Below are 13,938 nucleotides of genomic sequence, written 5' to 3'. Positions count from 1 at the left end.
ATGAATTAGTTTGTTTTTGTTTTTGTTCTTCGTTTTTAATAAAAATAAGCATTCTAGGAAACTAATATTATCATCTCTCTTTCTCTTCTTGTGCCCAAGTAGAAAACATGCATGATGAGCACTGCGGAAGTAACATAACACATTTTACAAAATCAACTTAAGTTGGGCGCCCATAGCCTAGTGGTTATGGCGTCTGTTGATCATCAATGACCCTAGATGAGGCTTAGAGGGATTGAAGCAATGTTCATGGAAACATGGAACATGGAACCTGAACTTGGGGCGCGAGTCTACGGTCGATGATCAACTTTTGCCAAATTAACGAAATCTATACTCTATAAAAATCTAAGGAAAAATGTGGGAGGAGTTTTGGGTCCTTTGCAATGAGCGCATCTGTGATTGGCTGTAAGTTGCCGCCGGCTACTGGCTAAGGTAAATGGCGGGATCGGCTAAGGTAAAAGGTGGACGAAATCGGACGAGAGGACAGGTGGACGAGACAGCATGTGAGCCGACGGACAGGGGCAATAAATAGGTTGACGGCCAACTAAAACGGACATTTTGGTGGGCAGTAAATGGGTTGACGGGCAGAGACTGTGAGGAGGATGGTAAACAGAGGCAACGATATGGTCGACGGGCCCCCTACAGTGGTTATTTTTGCTGATCGATTGTTGATCGACGGGCAAAGAGGGGGTTGACGGGCAGAGGAGGGGGTCGACGGGCAAAAACTGTTAGGGATTAGATAGCCAGAGGCAATATATCAGTTGACGGGCAACTTCATTGGGCATTTTTGTGGGCAGTGAGTGGGAGGACGGGCAGAGACTGTGAGTGATTCGACGGGCAAATACAACGGAAATTTTGGCCGGCAGTGATTGGGTCGACGGGCAGAGACAGTGAGTGAGTCGACGGGCCGGTACAGAGATTGGGTTGACGGGCACAGACTATGAGGGGGCAGACGGGCAAGGCAACGATAGGGTCGACGGGCAACTACAGCGGGCGTTTTGGCGGACAAAGAGTGCGTCGACGGGCAGAGAGGAGCTTGACGGCCAGAGACTGTTAGGGAGCTGACGGGCAACTACAGCGGGTTTTTTGTGGGCAGCGAGTGGGTTGACGAGCAGAAACTGTGATGGAGAGGGCGGGCAGGGGCAAGGACAGGGCAGACGGTCCACTACAGCGGGCGTTTTAATGGACAGAGATTGGGCCGATGGGCAGAGACTGTGAGGGATTAGACGGGCAGGTAGCAATTTGACGGGCTGAGACTGTGAGGGTTTAAACGGGCAGGGCCACCAATTGGGACGTCGGGCACCTATATCGGTCGTTTTGGCAGGCAAAAGGTTGACGTGCAGACTATGAGGGAGAGGACGGGCAACTAGGTGGGCATCTTGGCGGGTAGAGACAATGAACGGGTCGGCGGGCAAAAAATGGGAACGCAGAAAGCTTTAAGAGTAGACGGGCAAAAATTTAACATTAACAGTTTGGCAGAATTAAATGGCGAAAAAAGCGTTAAAAATACGCTAGCGCCACCTATCTCCCGGCCCTGGACGGGCCCAAAGTTACTAGTTTAAGAAATAAATAACACAAAGGCAGTGCATAGAATTAAGCAACGTAACATAACAATGTCAATAATTTCAACTAATAACACGCACTGGTAGATGATAATACATGACATCTGTCTAGGCGATCTCCTATGGCGACGGTTCAAATCTTGACACATGCCACAAAATATTTTCAGTTTTAAGTTTCGTTTTAAGTAAATTTTTAGATTCTTTACATGTTTGGGATTGTGAGGATGTGCTTTTTAGAATTTTCTTGGTATGCAAACTGAATTAACTTGAGAGAAACATGTTGCACTATACTACTAGAGAACTACACTACCTCATTATAACAGTATACTTGTACGCACTCTACCTGACCTCAGGTTAAACCATCAAATCTATGACTGCAGAGTGCTGACGTGTACTTCTTTATTTTAACATTTTTACCTTAAGCTCCAACGAATTCCTTATGGAACTGCTTGATTTTGAAAACTTGCTACTACGTTATGTAATTGTACTAGCGTTTTCAGGGATATTAGATTACTTATTTACTGAATTTTAGAATTTAGAAATGTGTTAAATGAATTCCTGTCATTGGAGCAGCCATAGGTATTTAAACTATTGATCCAGAAGCCGAAACTAGCGCTTTCATATTTTTATTTATAAAACTTACGACCAGCTGTTGCCATTAAAGGGTACGGACGCTGACTGGTAGTTGTTATAGAAGTTTTCACAAATATGTTGTTTGTGTAAAGAAATCTTTGTGAAAAACTGGCTTGCAATGAAGTTGAGTTATGGTTCCAAAGCTGCATTACGGGGATAGAAAGTCTCACTATAGAATTAGACAATCCTGTTGGAATTTATTTTCCTGGAGAGGAAGTGTCTGGAGTAGTTCACATCTCAAATGTCAGCAGTAAAATACTGAAAGGTTTTAATTAATGTATTTTAAAATTTCACTCGTTGTTACACTTTTAACTTTGGTAGGAATATACCTGGAATGTCAAGGCTGTGCAAAATTTTGTTTCAAAGAATTGAGTAGTCAGACTTACTATTCAGCAGAAGAAACTTATCTAGACCTGATTATTCCTCTAATTACCAATGAAGGTATCAATTTATATATTTAGTGACAAGCAATGTCCAATATTTTTATTATGTTATATACATTAATTGTTTTACTTGCAGGCAGAGAAACATTTGAACTTGTCAGTGGAGTTCACCAATTTCCATTTGTGTTTGTACTTCCAAAAAAATTCCCTCTTCATTTCAAACTGAGATGTTGAAAAAATTTGGCTATGGCCATGTCAAATACTCAATCAAAGTAGTTTTGAAGAGATCTTCACGTCAAGCAAATGGAAAAACCTGCTACATTCCATTCACTGTTAGTTTACTTTTCAAAAATTATTTTTTAATGTCTCGAAAATACCATAAAAAATAACTTTTTTCTTTAGGGAGTTTTGAAGCCGTCATGGAAACCAAATTACGAATATGTGCTCGCTTTTACAGTTAAAACCATTGTTGACTTAAATACAATCCCAAAAGCAGCAGTAAAATTATTTCTACATGATATGTTAACATATTTTTCAAAATCACCATCTTTTAAATTTTATTGATAGCTACCAACACAATCAATAAAAAGCAAGCCCGTTTTTCGTTGGTTTTGCTGCCGATCTGGACTTATAACGGTAACACTGTATCTAGACCGTACAGGCTATGTCGCAGGTGAAACCATTCTCTTGCATGCAGATGTAGACAACCAAAGCATGACAACATTGCTTGGTGCAACGGTTTTTCTCATTGAGGTAGTTTTTATTTTAATTTTGTTATTATTATTGTGATTATTCTTTTAGTTTATTTTAAAACCTTTGTTGTCCTGAAGAGCGTTGATTTTCATACCCACAACAAATCCAAAACCTACGAACGCGTTTTGTGTGAACAGAAACGGCGCGGAAGAGTGTTCCAAGAAGTACCTCAAGTGTTCCCAATCGTCACCCCTACAATGACACCATACTATTTGCATTTTTGCGATATTATTGACGTCTCCTACAAAATTGAGGTAAAATGGGTCTGAGAACGTTGTAGTCTCGTGTTGAGTAAGTCATAGCTTTATTCGTTCCAGTTCCGACTTATCGACTCTGAAAGTCCGACTCATTTAAAACTGTAACATTGTTTTTGTTAGCAAGCTGATTATAATTAAAGGGCTATGGATAGTACTTTGGGGCTTCAGTTTTGTAGCTGTGAGCTGGATAATATTTAGGAGGCTCAGTGTAGTAGCCAAGGGCCTTGGTGGTGTAGTACTCGGGAGCGGAATACGTCGTGGTGTAGTAAGAAATCAGAGTTGAAACAAAAAAGTTGTGGCTGTTTCAATGTGTGCATCAACGCCAACGCTGTTCTGTCAGCTGAAAACTATATAGGCCGTACCTATACGAAGGCGGAGGGGAGGAATAGGACCCTAAAAAGAAAGATAGAAAAAGAGGTCCTATTTCTCCGGGTCCTATTTCTCCATGGCCTTTTTTGGGGTCCTATTTCTCCGGGTCCTATTGGTCGGGGTCCTATTTCTCCGGCTACCTCTTGAAGCCATTTTCGACCTGGAATTAGCGTCAGACAATCTCCAATGGTCCGACCACGTCCATCACCATACAAGTATAGAAGTATACAAGTATATTCCATGCAGTTTACATATAGAAGTAAAAACTCACGGTATAACAGGGTCTTCACATTGAATACAAGTATATCCCATATACTAGCCACCTTATACCATTCGCACATTTCTGCACCTATGGGATACCACAGTGTATGATAAATCATGGTTATATTGATCCTTACGATAGTCTTGAAGCCATTTTCGAACTGGAATTAGCGTCAGACAATCTCCAAATGGTCCGACAACGTCCATCACCATATAACCATCATTTATCATACACTGTGGTATCCCACAGTAACGGTGCTAGCGAACCAACACCGTTACTGAACATAGAATGTTTTATTAAGTCTTTTATACTGTTAAATAGATGTTGGAAAACAGCTACTGTCCGTTTTGGCATCTGTTGGACCTTTATGTTGGATTTGGTAAATGAGATAGACTAAATAGAGGCAATTCACATCGCGGTTTCGCGTGTCAATTGTTTCGATGTCCGCCATTTTCTCTGGTTGTTTATGTCATGTTTTGCGTTGTCTGTATTGGCTGAAAGTGTTATTTCCCAATACAAAGTGGATTTTGTGAATCAGTGTTTAATTTTTTTCAATTTTTTTTTGTGTCAGTTAATTGCTACGTATCTTAGTTAGTATGTGTAGCAATTTCTGTTTCCAGATCACATTTCTTGTATTTTTCAAAAAATCTTTTCTGTAGGGCTGTCAGAAAATAAACGTAAGTATGCAGCAAAACTATTAATAGTAGGTTGTGATTGCCCCTATACAATTCACGAAGAGTATTGGTGCAATGGACTTAGCATCGCAGGAAAAATGCCACTGTTAACCAATCTTGATTTGGTAAATTACCTGCTATGTTCCAAGTCTCCATACACGCATGAAGATTTAAAGGCTTACAAGGGCCTTGAGACCTACAAGAGATTTATCGATGGGGGAATTGGATCATTTTGTGCAATCAGTCTTTTAAACAAAAATTTGTTGATGAAAGCGAAGGTTATTACTCTTCATTTGTTTATTTGTAACATTACTATAACATATAACTTTTTGTTGTCATAACGTATGAATAAATTATACTTCATAATTTGTATTACCTCTTGAACATTTAAAATTACTCTTCTTGACTCTCTATCCATGGCTGACTTAGCGTTAACATACACTTTGTCAAGATTCAGGGATGGGGCCCAGTCTGGGTGTGTTTCTCCAGTGTACTAAAAAGGTTTTCCTGTGTGATTTCAAATAGAAGAATTAGATAGACACATTCACTATTAATAAATTTGTCGAGACTTACCTAGAACAAAATGTGCATTACAAACTCTAATGTTATTTGTTTTTGCAAACCGGGGCACAACAATATTGAAAACCCATGACAGCCCTACAGAAAAGATTTTTTTAAAAATACAAGAAATGTCATCTGGAAACAGAAATTGCCACACATATTAACCAAGATACGTAGCAATTAACTGACACAAAAAAAAATTTAAAAAAATTAAACACTGATTCACAAAATCCACTTTGTATTGGGAAATAACACTTTCAGCCAATACAAACAACGCAAAACATGACATAAACAACCAGAGAAAATGGCGGACATCGAAACAATTGACACGCGAAACCGCGATGTGAATTGCCTCTATTGACGAAATAAAAAATGAACTTTATTCTTTCCTGATTGAATTATTTATTTAATAGGATTGAGTACATTTTAAAAAGAATATTATTCATGAAAAATGGTAAAATATAGGATTCGTATGATGTAAATCACCGTTCCTGAATGGAACGGTAAAAGACCGGGAATTTTCTGCCGCTAGGTGGCAGGTCGATAGCTCAACCAGTTGTATCTAATTTTTATTTTAGTTCCTTTCATCACAACAGTAAGCCTAATATTTTGGGAACAACCAGTATTCAATGCCTTTTCCTACTTCCAACAAGCTTCATTTAATCTTTAATCCCTATGTAACACAAATCATTTTGCTGCAAAAAAGTCTCAGGGTCCGGATGAAAAATGATTTCAGAACTTTTTCTTTTTGTTCGGGACTCTCTTTACTTCTGTGTTTTTGGATAGGAAATTGTCTCATCTAACTACCTGAATACGGGATAGTTTTAGGCTTTAATTGAAATTTATTATAATCTGGTATAACATTTAATGTTAAAAACTTGTAGCCTAATAGCCAAATGAGCTAGTACCACATTCCAAATCGGAAGTGATTCTAGTCAAGAACATAAATAAAGCTGAAGCGAAAATATGATGATCAATAACGCCTTCTGTAGAACTTTACATTAAACAGTGAAGCATTGTTTTTGTTAACGAGCTAATTAAAATCACAGGGCTATCAATAGTACTTTGGGGCTTCAGTTTGGTAGCTGGGAGCTGAGTAATACTTAGGTTCCTTTCGTTTCTCGGTAGACCTTCGGTGGTATTGTTGACGGGTTTGTTAAAGAGTGACATCATTATTTACAGGACAATCACTTGTGGTGTATTTGAGTGCCAATTATTCACGCTCCTGCAAAATGGGTCGTTCGTTTTTAGAGAAATTAGTTGACATAGACCAAGCGGGTTTTTATTAGCTTCTAATACATTCAGTCCGATACATTTGCTGTGAACGTGATTAACTCCAGATGACTGACATAAGCTTTAAATCATGGTCCCCGCCTTCATGATATAACACCCCAAATTACAAATTTTATTCAATTTTCAAACGTCCGGGCTATTTGGTATCTAATAAAATGATATCCAGTGGAATCTAGAGACATACGAAACAGATGTTAAATTTCTATTACCTTTGTACATCTGATAAAATCGAACAAAATTAAGAAATGAATGAAAAAAAGGGCAAGATCATGAAAACTTGAGGGAGAGGAAATTTAAAGAAAACAATGTTGACCATGGAAAATTCTAAATGAAATTACAGAAAACCCAAGATAAGCCTTTACCTCTGGCAGCTGGCTCATTGCCTCCGGTTTTCCGATTTTCATTGCCTTCGATTTTGATGCAAAATGCCTAAAAAACGCAAAAGAATTGACTGTACAAGTAATGGAACATACACGAACTTCCGGGGGGTTGGCAACTCCCAACCGAAGTGTACGTGAGGCCAAATTTTGGCTTGAAATCCCCAATTTTGGCTTCAAATTGCCAATTTTGGCTTCAAATTGCCAATTTTGGCTTCAAATTACCAATTTTGGCTTCAAATCTTCTCCGCATGGGAAGTTCCAGGTCCAGGACAAGCTTTCTTTGTTAAGTTCACTCCATCCTTATCACTCTTTCGGGAAGTGTTTGATTCCGGTGAAGGAACCCGAATTGATGGTATGTATTCGCATTCGTCCAGTGATTCTATATTTTCCGCGATATTTTTATTTTCGGTTTCAAGGGCCTGAAAAGATGTGGATGCGACTGCATTGAAATCGGTGGTCTCGGAATTGCAATGGATTTGTTTGTTGTGAGAGTCCTATTAAAACAAGTAAAAAGAAAGCAAGTATAATAATATGTACAATAATATTCTAGCTCATATACATACCTTGACATGGCGTGTAAAATTTGAAATTTTCCAGTATCCGGTGACATCAAGTACAATTCTAAATGCCATTGCTTTCAAATGGTCTGTGTGATTGCACACAATCTCTTTTGTCTCTTCAGAGACACAGACATCCTCCAAAGTCAAAAGATGGCTTTTGTTTCTCAACATCCAGTAGCGAACCACTTCCAAAAGAGGTTTCTTGCAACTTGCAGGAGTCGGCCCCAATATTTCACTTGGTGCCTTATTTGTTGGAGCGGCAATTGCCAGTTGGGTTTTATCCACTCTCGACAAAGAAGTGGATTTAAAAATAGGAGCGAAATTTAGAGCTGGCACTTTGTTTTCCTTAAGAATATTCCAGCACAGCTCTACAGCTGAGGTGATCGATGCCTTCTCTCCCGGAAGAAAAGAAAACTCGGATGGATTGTCACAGAAGACCTCCCCAAACAAAGCAACTTTAGCCGCCTTTGAATTTTCTAATTTATTCAGCTTGCTTATATTTGATTCATTTGCCAGATAATCCCGGATATTGTCTTCCAGCTCATCAAATTTATCTGGAGTAATGGGATATTCTTGGGCAAAGGCTCTTAAGCTTTTATAGCCTAATTTTTGAAGAAGTTCTTTGATGTGCGTATCAAGTTGAAGCCCGCATTTCTCGAATGTATCAAATACATTATCTGTTGGAGCCATATCTTGTTTTATTGTTGGGACTTAATTATGTTAATTTTAAAAAGTCAGAAACCCAGAATGCTATTGTAGCAGACGACAGTTGTTGATTATCTCAAATCATAACCGTTCATAACTATCCCGCGACTGCTACTAACCAGCAGTCTTTTTATTAAGCTAAAATTATAAGGAAAGTAGTGGGAGTTAATGTAACAAACCGTAAAACTGTCAGTGACGTTTAAATTTTAAGTTTATTGTGTACCTTTGAAATAAATTTATGTTCAATTCCAAAATTTTGGCTTAGATTTGGTTTAAGATTCCCAGTTTTGGCCTAGATTTGGCTTAAGATTCCCAGTTTTGGCCTAGATTTGGCTTCAAATTCCCTAGTTTGGCCTAAAATCCCCAGATTTGGCTTCATTTTGGCTTCAAAATTCACTTTTGGCTTAAGATCCAAAGTCATCCTCGGCCGGGTGTACGAGTTTTGCAACAGTTGCCAACCCCCCGCGAACTTCTCTTCATTCCTCGTTACTGAAATTTCTTTCTTAGTCAAAGAAACTAAAAGAATGAGAGATAAGCGTCTACGTTTTCTAGTCGATTTAAGTTTGGTTAATATCAGTGATAAGAACTGAACTTCAAAGTCCAAACCACCAGCGAAATTATTGTGACGATACCTTGGCTGCAATCCTGAAGATAAATTCCAAAATTTCTTATTATTTATCGTGCAATTGAACATGGCTGATGTTGATCATTGAATTCCATTAGTCTGAAATATTTACCTTTTCTTGAAAAATGTCTATGGTATAACTACATAAAATTAAAATTCAGTAATGGTTTTTCAATTCACCAATTAAAATCTTTGGGGCCATCAATAGTACTTTGGAACTTCAGTGTAGTGCGCTGGAGCAGCATAGGTAGTGGTGTAGTACTCGGCCTTCTCAATACCGTAGTACTCCGGGCCTTAGTGGTATAGTAAAAGGCAGTAGCATAGTTTTGTGGAGCATTGGTGTAGTTGTCTGGCTTGGCGTATGAGGTGTAGGCTTCAGTGTAGTAACTTGGAGGCGAGTAGTATTTTGGGGCCTCAGTGTAGAATGCAGGGGTGACGAGGTTGTTGTGTAGTAGTTGGGCTCGGTGTTGTAAGATGGAGCAGCTGTGGTGTAATAAGACGGAGCTACGTAATACTTGTTTGTTTCTGTTGCGGTGTAGTAGACAACAGTAAGGGGTGTAGCTGGGAGCAGCATATTGTAACGAAGGCCTACAAATACATTTAATTATGACACCCACATTCATATTATATTATGCTTACTCTCCCTTGGCATATAATTATGTCTACATTTTACTCTCTTGCATTTACTCTTCTTTTGCATATTACTCGATTATTGTAATCCGCATAGTAACCATTTGTCATAGACATCTTAGCGTTGACCCAATTGAACACCTGCTGTCTGACTCACACGTGCGACGCATTATCACGCCACTAAACAAACTTCCGTGATTGGTCACACGTGCGACGCATTATCACGCCATTAAATAAACATCCGTTTGATTGGTCGCACGCGCGACGCCAATCAAGCCATTAAACAAACACCTTCTGATTGGCTGCACTCGCGACATAGCGACACGTCAACAGCATCACGCCACTTTGGCGAGATGCGAGGTTTCATGGTGAACCCAAAATCTAAGAAAGATCAGACAGCTAGCAGCTCGCTAAATGTTCAGTTGCCTTCAACAACACTAGCTCGACATCTAACTTGCCTTAGTGTTTTCTCTTCAAGTGTTTCTCTGGCTACCTGTTTCCGTAAGTGCCTATCTGACTTGTATTTCCAATCGTCTCCATTTCGTGTCTGTTTTCACCGTGTCTCGCTCTCGCTACCACGAGCCACTTCGTATCGTTTTACCAACGTGCGCTCCCGTAACGCTCGCGCTACATCGGTAAGCTTCCAAATTGCACTTATTCTGTTGGTAATTATGGTTTGGCTCGTTATCCCCTTTCTTGTTATATTGTATGTTCTTTCCCGTGTAATTCTTATGGCCCTAGTCTAATAATACACTGTCATCATTGTGGGTAAACGTCTCCGAGTTCCGTATTCATATATTTGTCTTAATCCGTAAAGTCATCCACCCGAGAGGGAGAATGCTTTACATAATGGTGGCAGCGCTTTTTGGAACTCAACCACAATGAATGATGATGTTGTTACTGGCGGGCATAAACTTGTACATTCCCCTGTTAACAAGCACTTTCAGCCCGAAATAACTGTTACCTTACCCGATCAGGAAACCGTAGCTCGATCCCTTGATTTTGATAACTTGACTACCGAAACTCAGTTTGCACCAGATACACTTCAGAGTGGTAGGACTTTGGAGACCACTGCCGAAGCAATTAGTAGATCCGCTTCCCCAGTTTTAAATCCCAAGGTACACCCAAAGAACTCTCAGTTACGAAAACTACGATCGAACGCTGCGTACAAAGCCGTAGCGGGGCTTGATACAACTCCCTCCCGAAAAACTCGAGCAAGCGCTACGTCCGAGGTTGCGTCAGGAAAACGATCACCTTCCTTTTTAGCTAGATTTGCTGAACGTATTTCACCCTCTAAGTCTCCTCCGAAAGTAGCGACCAAAACTAGTTCTTTAGCAAGCACAGTTCTCGGTTTCTTCCATACGAAGAACACACCGAATGGAAAATCACTTGAACCTGAGCCTGAGCCATCTATTCAACAAAGTCAAGAACAATCACGACAAGATATTCCAAACCAAGGCGAGCAAGCTTCCGCCCCTAATACTTGCGATCAAGAGCCTGAAGGAGAGAGAAGCGGATTTCCAGTCGAACGATCCGAAGGTGCAGACCCAGATAATTCGTCTGATACAGGACATCCGACTGACGAAGCTATATCAAGACGACCAGAACCCATCGACGGTGTGGAAGGAACCAACGATCCTACTGAAGTACCTGACGTCGATCCTAGAGGTGAGACTCAGTGCACAATCGAAGAAGACGACAGTAACGGAACAACAGACGTCCGAGCTGAAAGCGATTTTCACGTCGTATGCGAGACAGTTCTTGACCTTCCTGCTGGGACAGTTTCACAGCATAACCGACTTGCAGAAAGGCAGGGCTATCTTGGAATTAACCCTGAATTGTGGGACCACATACAGACACAGAGAGGATCAATATCGCCATCTCTCGCAGGAAGTGGAAGACCTTTCCATTCACTTGCTGACGGTATCTCTGGCCTATCAACAAATATTTCTGGCGGACATTCGCAACCTTACGCTATACATACGGGAGCTGCAACTACTGACTCCACTGGAACCACTGACGCCCGAGATCAACTTACTGCTGAGGAAGCTGGACAATTTCCCAGGAGCCAGCAGACCGAACAACGTACAGCTAGCAGAGGAGATCAAACGAACGCTCTCCCAAACCAAAACCGAATTGAAACAACTGCTATCACTGGATATCACGGGACAGATACCACAGCAATCCGTGGCACCACAGCAAGTACCACCGCTGTCGAGAACCCCGCAACCACCGATACCAGTGCGACACACCGTCCACCGCCCTATTCGTCAACCACACACCCAGCCTACAAATCGACACAACCTTTCCCCGGAACAACGGTCCAGGCGGACAGCAGACGTTGTTGCGAATCTCGATCGCCTACGAGCAGCGTTCCAGCACAGTCTCAGACTTCGCAACAGGGAAATTTAGGATTTCGATTACCAGTTCAAAACAACAACATGGCCTACAATACTTCCCCCACCAGAGCAGCAACAGTCAGAGATTTGGACGATTTTCAAAATAACCAGCATACTTTCTCCCGGTTACAATTACTTCCTTCTTTCACCGGAAGCCCTATTACTCGTTTTGACTCTTGGTTGGAATCATTTGAAAGTATAGTAGATGGGTCGGGATGGTCAGAAGAAAAAACGATTCAGATGTTACGTGCTAAATTAACGGACAGAGCTTTTTCCGTCATTCAGGCAATTTTAAAAGAACATCCGCATAATTATGAGTCAATTAAAGAAGCATTGCTTGACCATTTTCATGGCGATGAAAATGTTGATTTATATCTGCAAAAGTTTAACAAAGCCAAACGTAAGCCAGGTGAAAAAGTTGTCGATTACGCGCTACGTATACAGGAAATTTTTAAACGCGCGTATCCCGTAGGTCATTCCGAAAAATCGTTTGCAGTTATTCTCATGCAAAAATTTATCGAGGGATTAGACTTCAAATTGCAGACAAAAGTCAAATATAAGGAATTTAAAGATTTTAACGAACTGGTTGCAGCAACACGGGTGTATGCCCTCAGACTAGAAGCGTTGGAAACCGATCGCGAAAAACAGGAGTTTATTCGATCCATAGACGGGTCACAAGACACCAGCAGTGCCGAGTTAAAAGAAATTAAGCAGATGATAATAGACCAAAAAGAAGCTGTGAATAAGGCAGTTGCCAATATTCGCCACGGGGATAAACCTGTCGTGGAAAAGAAAACAGAAAGCGAAGAAATTAAAGACGTACTTAATGAGCTTATGCAAACCGTGAAAAAACTTCAACTAAATAAAAATGACGTCTCTTATCCGGCAAACGCAGCATACAGGAAGCAAGTTTCTTTTCAAACGCCTACTGTTAACCAGTATAGTAATGGTAGACCGTTTCCACCGCGCTTCCCTAACAATAGTGGGAATCGACAATTCTCAAACACACAGAATAGGCCTACGAACGCTACACCATCGTTTCCGAGATCATCTAACGACACCAACAATAGGCCTACACAGCCGTCGATAATTTGCAATTTTTGTGGCTATCGCGGTCACATTCAATCTAATTGTCGTAGTTATCAACGTCAACAACTAGAACAAGCTCAGCCGCCTATATGTTATTCTTGCCGGGACATCGGCCATAAATCTAATAATTGCCCTAAGTTCAGAAGCACCAATAGGCCTAACATACCAGGTTCCCCGCAAAACCAGGGAAACCAGTAGGAATCAACTGTAGCTTCGGGTCAGTTGATGAAGAGCCTCATTTTAAATCCCGACAAGTCGCGAAATTAACAACCGTTACGAATGAATCAACTCCAAGAATTCCATTAAAAATTTTCCAGGTCCCGTTACAAGCATTATTTGATACAGGCGCGTCTAAAAGTATTATTCACGAGAGATTATTTAAAAAGTTGCCCCCTAGAGGTCAGGTGATCTGCAGTCAGCTTGATTTCGATTTATATGATGTAGGGGAGAAAAAGTTACATACGTTGGGAAAAGTGACTTTGCCCGTTGGATACGGAGAGTCAATTTTACAACAAGAATTTATTATTACAAATGGGATTTCTGAAGATTGTATCCTTGGATGGGACGCAATTCAGAAACACGCATTTAAGCTTGATGGAGAAACGAAGAGCATTTATCTAGCTAGAGATGGGCAAGGCTCATCTTCTGTTTTTAGGGTACCGGAAATGGCAGTTACGACGGTCAAAAAGACGACGCTATCTCGTCAGACGTCGCTCGTAATTGTAGGCCAGCTAAAGGGTTCATTTCCGTATGTTTCCCCTAACACCGCATTTATATTTACACCAGTAGAAAATTTGCCGGCAGGA

The 13,938-nt window shown here is 40.6% G+C and overlaps 1 protein-coding gene, 2 long non-coding RNA genes and 1 pseudogene across 7 annotated transcripts; 2 read left to right on the top strand and 2 right to left on the bottom strand.

The window, feature by feature from the left end:
* Positions 1–2,109: 2,109 nt before the first annotated feature.
* Positions 2,110–3,617, top strand: LOC123474188 (annotated as a pseudogene).
* Positions 3,618–4,753: 1,136 nt separating this feature from the next.
* LOC123474300 lies at positions 4,754–5,260 on the top strand. The gene is made up of 2 exons (XR_006648914.1): positions 4,754–4,810; positions 4,876–5,260. It is a non-coding gene; the product is annotated as an uncharacterized LOC123474300 (long non-coding RNA).
* LOC123474294 lies at positions 4,821–5,331 on the bottom strand. Its single transcript, XR_006648907.1, has 2 exons — positions 5,267–5,331; positions 4,821–5,086 (listed from the first exon to the last, which is right to left on the bottom strand). It is a non-coding gene; the product is annotated as an uncharacterized LOC123474294 (long non-coding RNA).
* A 1,019-nt stretch (positions 5,332–6,350) lies between these two features.
* On the bottom strand, positions 6,351–9,652 carry LOC123474283. Of its 5 annotated transcripts, XR_006648893.1 has the most exons (4): positions 9,127–9,616; positions 8,880–9,034; positions 7,107–7,173; positions 6,712–6,916 (listed from the first exon to the last, which is right to left on the bottom strand). XR_006648893.1 is itself a non-coding variant. In XM_045176238.1 (3 exons), exons 1-3 carry the CDS (start codon positions 9,635–9,637, stop codon positions 6,881–6,883), a joined length of 546 nt encoding a protein of 181 aa, XP_045032173.1. In that variant the 5' UTR covers positions 9,638–9,652; the 3' UTR covers positions 6,712–6,880. The 5 variants fall into 5 exon arrangements, 2 of the variants coding, with proteins under 2 accessions (XP_045032173.1, XP_045032174.1); XR_006648892.1 differs by lacking the exons at positions 8,880–9,034; positions 9,127–9,616 and adding an exon at positions 6,351–6,676 and having other exon boundaries at positions 6,751–6,916; positions 7,107–7,220; XR_006648894.1 differs by having other exon boundaries at positions 8,933–9,188.
* Between the last annotated feature and the right edge of the window lie 4,286 nt (positions 9,653–13,938).

This window comes from Daphnia magna, linkage group LG7, assembly GCF_020631705.1.
Source record: "Daphnia magna isolate NIES linkage group LG7, ASM2063170v1.1, whole genome shotgun sequence".
Taxonomy (NCBI): Eukaryota; Metazoa; Arthropoda; class Branchiopoda; order Diplostraca; family Daphniidae; genus Daphnia; species Daphnia magna.
Note: the sequence above shows the minus strand (reverse complement) of the source record. Positions and strands in the feature narration are given on the sequence as shown.